Source organism: Macrosteles quadrilineatus, unplaced genomic scaffold, assembly GCF_028750875.1.
Source record: "Macrosteles quadrilineatus isolate MER2022 unplaced genomic scaffold, UCM_ALF_1.0 Scaffold_9__3_contigs__length_116548681, whole genome shotgun sequence".
Lineage (NCBI taxonomy): Eukaryota > Metazoa > Arthropoda > Insecta > Hemiptera > Cicadellidae > Macrosteles > Macrosteles quadrilineatus.
The window spans coordinates 28643216-28656907 of record NW_026542602.1 but is presented as its reverse complement, the minus strand read 5'-3'; the positions used below and the strand labels follow the sequence as shown (position 1 = coordinate 28656907).

General features: G+C 35.0%; 1 protein-coding gene across 1 annotated transcript; it reads right to left on the bottom strand.

Annotated features, from left to right (window-relative positions):
- Positions 1-120: 120 nt before the first annotated feature.
- On the bottom strand, positions 121-12584 carry LOC129002816 (cyclin-dependent kinase 2-like). Its single transcript, XM_054430892.1, has 7 exons — positions 12314-12584; positions 6986-7181; positions 6497-6596; positions 6054-6226; positions 2250-2453; positions 1249-1390; positions 121-532 (listed from the first exon to the last, which is right to left on the bottom strand). The coding sequence occupies exons 1-6, from the start codon at positions 12445-12447 to the stop codon at positions 1250-1252; spliced, it is 948 nt and encodes a 315-aa protein (XP_054286867.1). The 5' UTR covers positions 12448-12584; the 3' UTR covers positions 121-532; position 1249.
- Between the last annotated feature and the right edge of the window lie 1108 nt (positions 12585-13692).

Sequence of the window (13692 nt, the reverse complement as noted above, 5' to 3'; positions counted from 1 at the left end):
CATAAAGGAAGTACCAGAATTATCAATGAAGATGTAGGCAATAAGCTTCTCTAAAGTTTTTTTAGTTGGTGTTCTTCTTGGCTGGCATTTCACATAAAAGGTGAAAAATAAGCAAAAGCATTACTATAAAAAATATGTATTAGAGACTCCTCAAGAGTTAACAAATTTGTTTACACAATACACATCAAAACATCTCCACATTAAACTTAACTAACACAACTATGGTACAATGTACCCTGAATGGCACTGGTCATGTCAGAAAACAAAACTAATTACTACATAAAGATAAAATCACATTCTTATTAACATTGAACCACTGAGAAACTAAATGTGTGTTAATTGTCTTCACTGGAAATAAAAGTTTGACTAAAAAACATTTTAACCTAACAAGTAAATTATATATATTTTTTTGTAGTATGGTCCCTAGTAATTGTCCCAGTCTTAAAATCCCAAAATACCTAAGTATTGGTTACACAACTGAGTGCAATTACAAATTAAACTAATCTAATCTTCTTTGGTATATTTCCAGCATCTGAAAAGATAAATATTCATTAAATAATTGAATTGCAAACAGCAAAATTTGGTAAACACAGCACATTATAACTGTCTCAAATTCTTAGTTAATAATATATTACAATATATATTCTTTATATATTCTTACATATATATATATATATTCGTTACAAATAAAAACAGGCAATAATCAAGAAGAAAAAGAGGATAACTAATGGATTGGGAATAAGTTTTCAACATTATTCAACACTTTCAGTTTATCTTTCGTATCAGTTAGTTCTGTTATCGCTAGACAATCTTGTAATGTGTGTAACCAGTGTGTCCATTCTTATTTGCAGTTGGAGATTCAGGACAACCTCAAAATTTTCTGGTTCAACACTTTCACTATCTTTCAAAGTTTTTAGATACCGGTACATAAAAGATGCAAAGACATATGAAGGTGCTATTAAAACATTAAATTAAATTTATTTGAAAAAGAAAAATGAAATATTTTCACGATATTTGCTAATGACAAGAAGACAACAGCAAGGAGAGAGCATCGATCACTATGTAACTGAACTCAAACTTTTAAGCCAAGATTGCGTGTTTGATGCAGGGAACGCAGCTCAGTACAGGGAACACTATGTACGACGCCTTTATTTATAAATGGCTTATCTTCATCATGTACGACAGTGATTATTTTAAAACAAAACATTAGACTTAACTGACGCATTATCTAACGATTATCTAACTTACCTTAACTTGAGTCAATAGTAATCTTTTTTGTGTTTGGTTTAAAGTCCAGACTAGGTTTTACTAATTCCACCTCGTTAAAGTATGGCATCTGGAGAGCTTCCATGGCAGAAATCCTTTTTAGTGGATCATAGATGACCATTTTCTGAAAAAGATTAAAATAGATCTAATGTAGAACATTTAAAAGTGAAGAGTGTACAGTTGGCACTTAGTCTGACTATAGATAAAGAATAAATATAGACTGTTAAAGGAAGGTTCTGCAATGTGCAGGCGTCGTCGGCTCCTTGCTGTATGCTACCAGCAGACACTGCAGCCGTGTCATTCCTCATCTCCACACTCTTAGCGGTGGACGCCAGAAAATATGCTAACCGCAGCACTGCTGTCAGTCTATATTTATTATATTTGTCTATGGTCAATACTTGGTAAACCGATGCAATACTAAATGAGTCATTGGTCTGTCCCTATAGAACTGATATTCAGTTTGTCTTGTCACTAGAGTCTTCCATATTCTCGGTTATAGTTTCCAGTCTGATTCCACAGTCTAAACAAAGAGCTCACTTCTTATGTTGAAAAAAATATAATCAAGGAGGTCCTGGAAACTAGACATATACAGTCAGCTGTGATGAAGCCACGTCTACGGCAAATAAACTAATTCAAGATTTCTACGATCAGGAGCATGACTGCAATAGCACACCGTGATGTACAGTGTGAGGAAGGAAAAAACACAAAATAGATCACAGACTTTCCCTACAGTTATGCTTAATTAAATTTAGAATACATCAGGATTTACAGCAGACTTTGAGTTAATAAACTAGATCAAACTGTGTTTTGTCTTCAACAAATATTTCTCTGATAAAAAAAAATTAACAAAACTGATAATGAAGTACAATGGTCCTGAACACTTCCACCAACTGCCGGCAGATACCAGATATTGTTGTTTCCTTAACTTCTTTCCTTTTAGAGGAAGATGATCATTTCATAAAGAAATCATGTGTCACCATTACCTCAAACAGATCGTGGGCCTCGGGCTCCAAGCCAGGTGCAATGTCTGAGAAGTCCTGACGCTCCCAACGCGGGAACACCGGCTTGTAGTCCGGCAGCTTGGTCACTCCCGGCCATATCTGCTCATCTGGCGTGCCAAGAGTGCGGAATATCCTGAACAGCTGATCAATCTCGGAGTCCCCAGGGAATAGTGCCTTCCTTGATGCCTGCAACATTATTTTATTTACAATTTCTGTACATACTTACATCATTTACACAGTTTAGTTTTTCATTCCATGTAAATAACCTTCCCCAATTCTACTCTACTATTGGAGGATTTCATAATCATCATTGATTTAGTAGCTCTAGGGTCCTAGAAGCTGATAAGCATTCTCCATATTCGTCTCTAAATAAAGCCACTCCTCTAAGTTTAGCATTAATGACTTGTGAGGTAAAATAAGAAATAGGCTAACACACAAAGTCAGTAGAGTAGCAAAATATTGTATTTAACCAAACACAATTAATATTACTAGAGGAACCATGCTGCTCCGCAGCGTTAGAATAAAAATAATATCCGATAAATAATAAAATTTATAATATTTGATTAAGTAATCCAGTATCTTGAGCTTAACTGATTCAAACGATCAATAGCTCAAATTAAAGCCTATAATTACCGATTATTTTGAGTTTAAACATATAAAAAACATCAAACAATACTGGAGGGATTGATTTTAAATCATAGAAAAACCTTTTTAAAAATAATGTTTACAGTAGAATCCCTCTTATCCGGACTCCTCAGGACCAAGGCCAGTCCGGATAACGGTTTTTCTGGTTAAACCGACATCACTAAAAACTCGTTAAAACGGACCGTTTACTGTGATATTCAACTTAAATTTAGGAGAGCATTGTATTTAGACCGTTTATCACTGGTCTCAAATCTTTCCCACGAGAACAGTCGTTTCAGCACCACCCACTTCCTGCCGATCTAGTCCGGTTATACCAATGTGCTGATAAAAATTTTCCGGTTAAAGAGATGTCATTTTCACCGAGTGTAGTCTGGTTAAACCGATGTCCGGTTAAAAGGGGTCCGGATAAGAGGGAGTCTACTGTATTTTGGTTGTTCACCTTGCGTTTGCTTAAAACTCGTCCGATTTGAATAACTAATAACTTTGATGAAAGCCTGTATTTCACTGAAGGTTCTTAGACCAAAATATATAGGATTATATAATTATAACTGGTGAAATACATCTTAAATTGAAGTAAGAATAAAAAAATTATTCAAATTATGTTTTTTGGTCGAGTAATACATTAAGTAAATATATGCCGAAATTTGATGGCAAATATGTGCGTGCATACCTTCAATTTGAGACCTCAATCATGAAAATCGGTCAGGTAGAAGAGCCAAACGAACTATTTAATTAAGATGCATGACATAAAATAACCGGGTATTTATAACCGGATGAATGCCTATTTTGCATAAATGCCCGATAATTTAGGATGGTGAATTTGGATGGGATAATTTTAACTAAACTTATTTAAATGGTACAATTATTGAAACTAAAATGTATTTAGAGGTAATGATTATTAGATATACAAATCGTATGTGTGTGCTGGATTTAATCGTGTCTGTAACCTAAGAATATTCTTTCCGTTATTCTTACACTCTTTAATAATCTAACTGTAAAATGTTGAAAAAAATATTCTGCAGTTAGCTCGTAATATTATTTATGTTAACAGCTATAGTTTTTAATTTACATTTTTTGTTGTTGCGATTTTTAAAATCAGTTTCATTACAATGCGTTTATATTTAGGAAAACATTGTTTTTTTTTCTTTGGGCATAGTTTTGAACTGGAAATTTGATTTGCTCTGCTTTCATTACCAAACAAATAGCTACCATCCAAGCTTTACTAACATCCAATAAATCACCAGTTTCTCAATGAAAAGTGCCATCAGCCAAAAATATTAGTGCAACTAACATTTTTTCCAATTTAGAATACTGTAATGGATATTGCTGTCGGAAAATCCGTGCCTTGGAGTTGACGGCATCTTCGGAACATTTGAATCTATCTTTAAATTCATCAAGTCATAAAAGGGTTTTAGTCATGATAACGAGCTGGTCCTATGCGAGGTAGTGGAGTGATGGTACATAATTGTTAACATAATACAGTATAGATATTTCATAGTCATATTCAATACACACGGCGACCAGTGAGTACAACACAAGACGGTGATACCACCGAGAACCGTACTAAACGACTGACGGTTTCCTTGATGTTTCCCACGGCAAAAAACTATTTCTGATAATTATGTTAGATAACTATGGTTTAACTGTGGCTGATTAGTTATATTTATATTCTACGCATAATTTTGTCGTTAAAATTGTAATAACATGGGGCTTATCAGTAAAATATCTTTGTTAAGATACTACTTTGTTACGTGCATAATTTATCTGTCGTTTTAAGTTGTTTGATGATTTTTTTCATGTTTTATGAGCCTTTTTACCATTTTTCATATTTTTTTAATATGGTGTTGTGGGTAACGAAATTGTTCGGAATTTAAAGAGGAACCATATTAAAACATTACTTTTTAACAAATAATAAAAATAAAGGAGCTAATTAGATAAAACCGGCATCATGTCACCTTAAACCTGCCTCCTACCAGGTCTGAGTTGGAGACCAAACACCATTGTTCTTTTGGGCCCGAACCATCTCATTTAGGCTCGGACTTGACTCGTGAACCCACCGGGACTATCTGTAATTGGACTCGTGAACCCAACTTTTAAAACCGGGTTTTATCCCTGCACTAATTGTGTGCCGCCTATCAGTTTGGTCCGCGGCTTATATAGTCTCGAGCTCGTGAACCCGATTTTTTAAGTCACGGCCCAAATACCGGTTATTTCCGGATTCTGGGCTCGGACTACGATAGTCCCGAGCTCGTGAACCGCCCCTAAGCATTTCTTGAGACATGGCACTTCAGATATAGTGTTTACTGTTTAATCAACTTTAACCTCGAAAACGACCTTTCAGCTGATGCAGCAGTTACAGGCAATGTTAAAAACAAAATGTATGCTGTACGTACATAGTCCTACCATCTGGGAAGCTGCAAGCAACAGAATAGTATTTAATTAATAAAAGTTCACAAATTTCTTTGTTAACATTTCTGCTTTTAAAGTCCTTCGAAAAGTGAGTGTTTAATCATAAATGTTAAATTTGTTACCTTAGGTCATTATCACTGAATAGCCCTAACAAAATTAAACAATGACAACATATTAATAACATTAATGTTATTACTTGTTTAATACAATTATCAAATGATTAATAATTAATTTCATTAAGAATGAACTCCAATTTTTCGGCTCCACTCGTCTCGCAGGCCTCTCTGCTCGCCGTTTCCCGCTCACCCGTTCGTGGGCCCCCTCGGCTTCCGGGCCCCCCCGCATTGCGGGCCCTTCTGTTACACCACTGTTGCTGTTTCTTATCTTATCTAGTCTTCTAACTCTTTTTTTCCTCAATATCTCTCTCTTTAAGTTTTGCTACCCTTCCTGGGAAGGTTTCCAAACCAATTAAAAAGATAGTGGGGAAAGTAGTACATATGTAAACAACTTTTTATTAATATCTTGAAACCATTCCTGTATAAATCGTTCCAGTAATGTTTATATTGAGAAGAATAAAAGATAAGGCTACGAGTCTGCAGGAGCTTTAGAGCATAGATCAATGTTGTATAGTCTGCGCTTTGTAATTTGAACAAGGCTGTTAATTTTGATTCAGTCATAAACATCATGAGTAAAATATTTTTAACTACAAAAATATAGAAAATTCAGTCTTACCATCTCAGCAAAAATGCACCCAAGACTCCAAATGTCGACTGTCGTGGTGTAGAGTTTAGCGCCGAGTAGTATCTCGGGGGCTCGGTACCACAAAGTGATCACTTCATGAGTGTACGTTCTGATGGGGAGAGCAACTGCACGTGCCAGGCCAAAGTCTGCCAGCTTGATTTTGCCTGTGAAAATTGGAGACATGTTTGGGACGGAAAAATTAATAGGTTGGTGACTCTAAGTTTATATGCTTCTGAATTAGATTTTAAACTAATTCACTAATTAAACTAATTCAGCTCAGTTTGCCAACTGCACTTAGTAGCTTAACAGAACTTAGAAAAGTTGTTGTTCAGTTAATTTGTTTTTTAAATTGTTTGAATATGGTCAACATTTTTTTAGTCCTAACTGTACTGTACTCTAATAGTAGGTGCATTTTAAAACAAATCTTAGCTTACCTTTTAAGTCCAGCAGTAGGTTTTGCGGCTTAAGATCTCTATGAGCAACTCGACGGGTGTGACAAAAATGAAGCCCACTTAAAAGTTGATACATGTAACTCTAAACATAAACGATGAAAGAGAATGGTAGAGTAGAGTAATGCCAAAAGAAACACACAAGAGAACAGTAAAGAAAAATAGAAGAGTCTCACAGTAATGCACATATTCAGAAAGTAATCCACAACATCACAATTAGGTAGGTATAGTAATTGTATCAAAAACTAGTATTTTGGTTGAACAAGTTTAAAACAGTGTTTCTTAGGAAATTAATAAACATCGATGAAGTTGTTGTAGTACCTACTACAAATGAATGGTAATTTGTTGTTACACTCTTGATAATCTAAATTTCTTGTTAATAACAGGAGTTGCCTTCGTTATCTATGATTGATCAACATAAGACAATGATATTAATCTAGAAGCTTTGTGGAAGCTTGTAATTTAGGGACTTACTTTGATTAGTGCAGGACTTAAATCAAACATAACTTGTTCTAAGTATCTCTTGAGATCCATGAAGAGGAATTCAAATACAAGGAACAGCTTCTTTTCTTGAGCGATGACGTCGTGCAGTTCTACAATGTTGGAGTGGCGCAGCTCTTTCAACAATGAAACCTCTCTTATAGCTGTTGAAGGTATTCCCTCTCCATCACTGGGTGAAACAGCATTTATTTACAGGTATGAAAAAAGCTTGTTGTTAAGGTTAACAAGAGTACAACAGTAGACTCCCTCTTACTGGAGCAAGGCCAGTCTGGATAATGGTTTTTCCGGTTAAACCAACGTCCGCAAAAGCTTGTTAAAACAGACTGTTTAAACGCATACTGTATACAGTATTTGACTTAAATGTAGGAGAGCATTGTATTTAGACAAGTGATCACTGGTCTCAAATCTTTCCCAAGAGAACACTCGTTTCAGTACCGCCCACTTCCTACCGATCTAGTCCGATTAAACCAATGAGCTGATAAAAATTGTCCGTTTAAAAAGATGTAATTTCTGCCGTGTGTGGTCCGGTTAAACAGATGTCCGGTTAAAAGGTGTCCGGATAAGAGGTAGTCTACTGTACTCACCTGACCTTTTTTTATCGTGTAGTTAGTTGTCAGCTAATGTGTTTTAATTCGATAATATCACGTCAACACTTTCCCATCATGAAAGTGAGTGTATTGCTAGTCTATGGTCAGTGTCTCAGACTTTGGTGCGAGAGAGACGGGTTAAATTCCTGGCACATCCACAAAACTTTGATGGGTTTGGACCTCTTTCCCTTGAGAGCATTAGAATTGACTTCATTATAAAATAGCCACTGGCACAAACTTAAGACACAAAAAAAATATGGGCTAGGGAAGGCTTCAGCCCCCCCCCCCCCCCCAAAGATACCCCAAGTGAACCACATTTTTCTCAGAATATGTAGCCTAGTCAAAACGTAAAAGTACAAATTCTAAAAGCTTTTTAAGAAAAAGTGGTATAAAGGCAACATAAATGTAGGCCTAAGTAAAAAATCAACCATTTTGTACCTTGATTTTTTGCGGGAGGACCCCTAGATCATACTAGGCTATTTTTTGTGTTTCTGTGGGTTATCCTATTCCTTTCAGGCTACCCATAGGTAAAAAAGAAAAAAAAATAATTTTAATTAGTAGGAATCAGCTTTAGGCTAATTAATTCAAATTAGTTTAATGCCTTGGAGGACCTTTAAAAGTTTTTTTATGTATAGGCCTAAGTAGGTTGTACGGTTATGATTTTAATAGCCTAAGTTAGTTTACTCTTTCAACGCCTAAAATGTACGTCTATGTCATAGTAGGCCCACCAATGTACAAATATAATTTGAAATAGGCTATGTAACTTCCTATTGCTGATTTAGTGGGAATGAATAACATAAAAATTGTGGGCAACAAGGCTACCAAAGTTGAGGGAATCCGTCTCCCTACTCCACTTGGTGGGAGGTTTGGTTGGCAAGTTCAAGCAACGTCTCTCCCCACTCCGACTACTTAGGTGCGGCGGCTGTGACGTCAACATTTTGCAAGAAGTTGTTGGGAGGACAAGAGCCGTCGGCTGTACTAAGCATGTTAAATGTTCCCCCAAATAGCTGTGTGAGGCAGGAAAAAATCACTCTTGAAATTGTCATTTGAACTGATGTATGAAATGTTTCAAGTTCTTTCACTACACAATGCAAGTTAAAGACTTAATGTAGGCCTAAACTTAACTAAGTTTAAGCTGTTTTGTATTGTAAGTTACAGTACGTTGGGCAAGTGAAATACCTTACAAAAAGCTATACTTAGCCTAAGTTACACAGTAACAAAAGAGGCTAGTGTGGATACGTGGACAGAAGGCAGAACGACTGTCAGACTCAATTTGATTAGTAAATTGTTGCTGTAACCTAGCTCACCCAACTAACTTAACACTTAGGCTAGGCATCTTATGAAAATTAACGGAAAGTTTAGGTACAGTCCTAATCACACCATTTCTTTATATTTTTTGGGTCGCTGAACACGAATATGAGGTTTGCTGACAGATATTATGCCCGAAACATTGTTTTTTTTATGAAAAAAGTCTAAATTCGGGTATTTAACTTTATATAAATCTTTTTTTATTCAAAGATTTATATCTCGGATTGTTAATACGTCACTAAGTTATTTGTGGTCTCAAATTACTCATTTAATGATTGGCTTTAATTTGATTAATCATTTAATAAAATCTGACAACTTTAAAATTTGTCTTTAGTTAAATACATATATCCCCAATTATAAATAACTTCCAAAAGTCTTTATGATCTTAAATAATTCGTCAAAGTATTGAGTTTTATTTTAGCTAAAGATTACTTATTGATTGTTATTTATAATTGGGTATATATGTCTTAAACTAAAGACAAATTTATAAATAAAAATAATTTAATGTTAAATGAAAGTCCACGACTCATTTTAGATTTGTAAGATTATATAGTGATTTATATAGCGATTAATAAAATTAAAGCCAAACATTTACTAGGTAATTCAAAATCAACTCAAGATATAAATCTTTTAATAAAAAAAGTTAAATTTAATATTGTTTTGAGGATTGTAGCTCGTCTCTAACTCGTTCAATTTGAATGATCAATAGGTCAAATGAAAGCCCTTACATCACAGAATATTTAAAGGCTAGACTGAACTGCAAGCGTTGATGAGAACTGCAGATGTAAGAAAAATTATCTTAAAAAATCAACGGAAGTACGAAACGTCCATAAGAAATGTATGGGGAAGAGTTTTTGTTTGAATATATCTTCAAAACGTAAAAAGATATTTAAAAACGGATTTCGGCATTGACATCAGCGTGAAAATCTCGTTTGTAATGATGTGTCACAACGTTATCATTACTTTTACATATTTTTATTTATATCCAATATGGCGGATCCAAGATGGCGGCCAAAAATGAGTTTGCTATTGAAATGAAGTACTAACCACCCAATAAACATCGGTGGCCGTCCCAATTCAATATCTCAAAGAATTTTAAACAAAGAATGCATGTGGTATCTTTTTTTCAAACTTGACCAATGTTGGGAAAATCCGCCATTTTTTATCGTGATTTTAGGTGGTTTCCTGTGGACCGATTTTTGGCGACTTTTAGTATGTCACTCTGCAGACCCAACACTACAAAAGAAAACCATAAAACGTTTTCTTGCAATTTTTTTAAGGTCATATCCTATATTTCTCTGACTAAATGTAAAACGGCACGTTTTAGCGTTTATTTACATTTTTGGTATTTTTACCTATTTTTAGTGTGCTCTAGTGACGTAACGGTTTGTCGTAGAAACAAGTGTTATGTATGAAACTTGTAGTAAATTTTATGCTCTTTAATTTTACAAACCCGGGTATTTTCAGAAAACCCATTTCAAGATTTAGCCCAAAAACCTAAATAAATACCTGAATTTTGACTTTTTTCATCAAAAAAACAATGTTCCGGGCATAATATCTGTCAGCAAACCTCATATTCGTGTTCAGCGACCCAAAAAACATTAAGAACAATGGTGATCAGGACTGTACCTAAACTTTCCGCTAACTGCCACTTATATTCCTAATATGCTTAGCCTAACTGTGTTTGTTGTTTTATTAGCAAGGAAAAAGCGCTCACAATTAAGTTTATGAAAAGTTTGTAAAACTAGGTAGGCCTACTTCTGTTAACATGCACATGCTACGGTAGTCTTTTACTCACGCAACAAGCTGTTAACTGGTTTTGATCTAGTTAAAAACTTAACTTTCTGATCCTAGCTTATCGGTTAGACTTAAGGGGAGTCGCTACTGAAACTAGTGATTTTTAATAAAATCCTTTTAAAAATTATCATATATACTTTTTTAAGTTCATTTAGTCTTAGAAAAAGATTTACTGCCGTTAAAGTAAAAAAAAAAAAAAATTTTTACATACTTTTTTGAGTTTTTTAAGTTTTTTTGGCGGGAAAAAATGGGGTTTTTTAAATCTCTTATAACTATTTAACTACTGAACCAATTTTATTGTTCGATATCTTATTTTAAAGAGCAAGGAAAGCACATACTTTCTGTGCATACTCATGTTATTTTCTCAATTAGTTTATAAGTTATGGCTTCAAAAATAAGTTTTTAAAAAATTTATAGGTTATAAATTTTTATAAATTTTTTTTCATGTACTTTTATTTACCCAATTACAATATCCATGCACAGAAAGTTGATTTATAGTATAAACAATGTGTGGTAAAAATTTCATTCATATAGCTGCAATAGTTAAAAAGTTATAAGAACTTATATATAAAAAAAAAAAAATTTTAAAGTCGCGGAAAACAGCGGTTGAAGTTTATACGTTGGTTTATACTAGGCCTAGTTGATGCCCCAAAAGAGGTGTGCGCGCTTCACTTCAAATATTTTTTTCACAGTGAAAAAAATATATATTATACCAAATGTTATGTTTTTCTGAAACCTTACAATCCATAGAACAAGATAAAAAAATAAAAAAAAAAATCAAGTTTTTTACAAAATTGGTAGTTTTTCAGTAGCGACTCCCCTTAAGTAGGCCACTACAGTAGGCCTAGACCTAACTAAGTTAAGTCTAGGAAACCAATATGTAAACTATGATTGATATAAAACTTGGGCTATCAGAAGTTTTACAGTTAACTTAATGCGTGATATTAACTTAGGCTAACTTAAGTATTTAAAGAATGGTTTTAGTAAAAACCACCATAGGCCTATATTGAGAAACATTGCCATTCATAGCTAAAGTGGTTGGGTTTCTTGCCATTTTGACACAGTGGCGGATCCAGACTGCCCCCCCCCCTCGGGCATACATATACATATATTTTTTACTACATGTAATACAGTAGGCCTAGTGTATACGAATTGCGTAAAATAATTTGTCACACTAACTTTGGACAAAGAAATGGTATAAAACTGCCATTTTGGATACTTAGTTTACACAAATTTTTTGGGGGGTACACCCGAACCCCCCAGACCCCCTGGTTCGCTTCCCCCTTGTGGCTGTTCTAGATCCGCCACTGTTTTGACAATGAATGTCTCTCTTTGATGAGCCAAGTAGCTACAATTCCAAAAGCTTAGGCCTACGGTCTAACTCGACTATAAAATTTGATTTTACTTTGTCATGCCGTGTTAAAATCAACCTAAGACTACAAAAATTAAGTAGGTACCACTCTGCCCAGGTAGGTTATAAGAAAATGAAGCCTTGCTTACAACAAACTGTTGCCATTGATAACAAGGTTAGCTTTGTTATCTTGACCTCTGGGCCAGTAATAAAGTTGACTGAAAATTAAGGTTGGCAAGTAATCATTAACATACGTACCTATCTATTCGTATTTTCTTTACAGCAAACTGTCTTCCTTGTTTATCCTTGGCTTTGTAAACAACCCCATAAGTCCCTTCTCCTATTTTTTCACACTGTATGTACTCTCCAATTTGTTTCTCGCTGACGCTCATTTTAAAAGTACTTTAGGCGACACAAAACTAATGATTTATACACGAAAAACTTTATAAAACTATTTTTGTTTTCATTTCACTTTTAATTTTTCTGCATTACTCTAGCCTATTAGTAGTAGTAGTAGTGTTACCTTACCTTACCTTCACGTAAAGTCAACAAAACAAATAACAAATCAACAACTCAACCTCAACTCAACACATAGCGGACCAAGCAAAGACTTCCAAAATGCATGTAGTTTCCCGCTCAAAGTTTTTATATTAAAAAAAGGCAAAGGCTTCAAAGATCTCATCCTTAACCATAGATTACAAAGCTTAAGCTACTTTCTCACACAAATTCAGCATTCCTTGAGATTGATTTTAGTCAATTTTAGCGAATTTCCCTGTGTAGGCAAGTAGCTATTACCATAGATTAAACATACTCCCTTAAGCTATGGTAATTATCTATGCTATTACCGTAGGTAGCACGGTAATAGCATCTTAAATTGCCATCTCATTCAACTACATTTTTCAAGAGACACTTTCATTACAATGACAATGGCATTAAACTTTTTAATCTCCTCCCTCCCTCTCTTCAGCTGGAGTCGGACTTGAACAGCTAAAAAAAATACTCTTGGCCAAGGGTTACTACAGTGTTCGAGATTGTGTCACTGATGGGTTTAGATAGTTAGTTTTTTGTTGTTGTAAGAAGTAATTGGTATTGTTGTATTGAAGCAACATTGTCTATTGTTTATTTTAATTTTAGTTCTATTAAGTGACATGACCAATGCAAATTTTGTATTTGTTATTTTGGTTTAATAAATGAGTTATGAGTTAAGACCTAGACGATATAATATACTGTAATTTTTTCATTATGATGTTTAATTTTGAATGCCTTTGCTTGGTCCGCTGTGTGTTAAGCCCCCCACACACTACCAGACCAGACCGTCTGGCTGCAACCAGACCGTCTTGGACGGCTCTACACACTCCCAGACCAGACGGTCTAACATTCGTAATTGAGAGACCGTGGTGAGAACTCCAACAAATGGATGAAGATTGTCACGATGGTCGGCCGTCTGACAGACAGCGCTACACACTCACAGACCAGACAAAAATGTGGTGGGGGAACCTCAGACCGTCTGTGGTCTGAGGGTTCAACCATCAGACACGCAGACAGTCTGGTCCGAGAAAATCGGTCTGCAGACAGCCCCACACACGATAAGACAAGTGCCAGACGCCAGACCAGACGGTCTGGTCTGTAGGTCTGGT

Bases quoted from the DNA above. Each gene is read 5' to 3' on its own strand.
- LOC129002816 (XM_054430892.1), bottom strand. From the start codon at position 12,447: ATGAGCGTCAGCGAGAAACAAATTGGAGAGTACATACAGTGTGAAAAA. The intron at 7,182-12,313 runs GTACGTATGTTA...TGTTTCACCCAG, and splicing joins AAGAAAATACGAATAGATAG to TGATGGAGAGGGAATACCTT. The intron at 6,597-6,985 runs GTAAGTCCCTAA...GTTTATGTTTAG, and splicing joins TAAGTCCTGCACTAATCAAA to AGTTACATGTATCAACTTTT.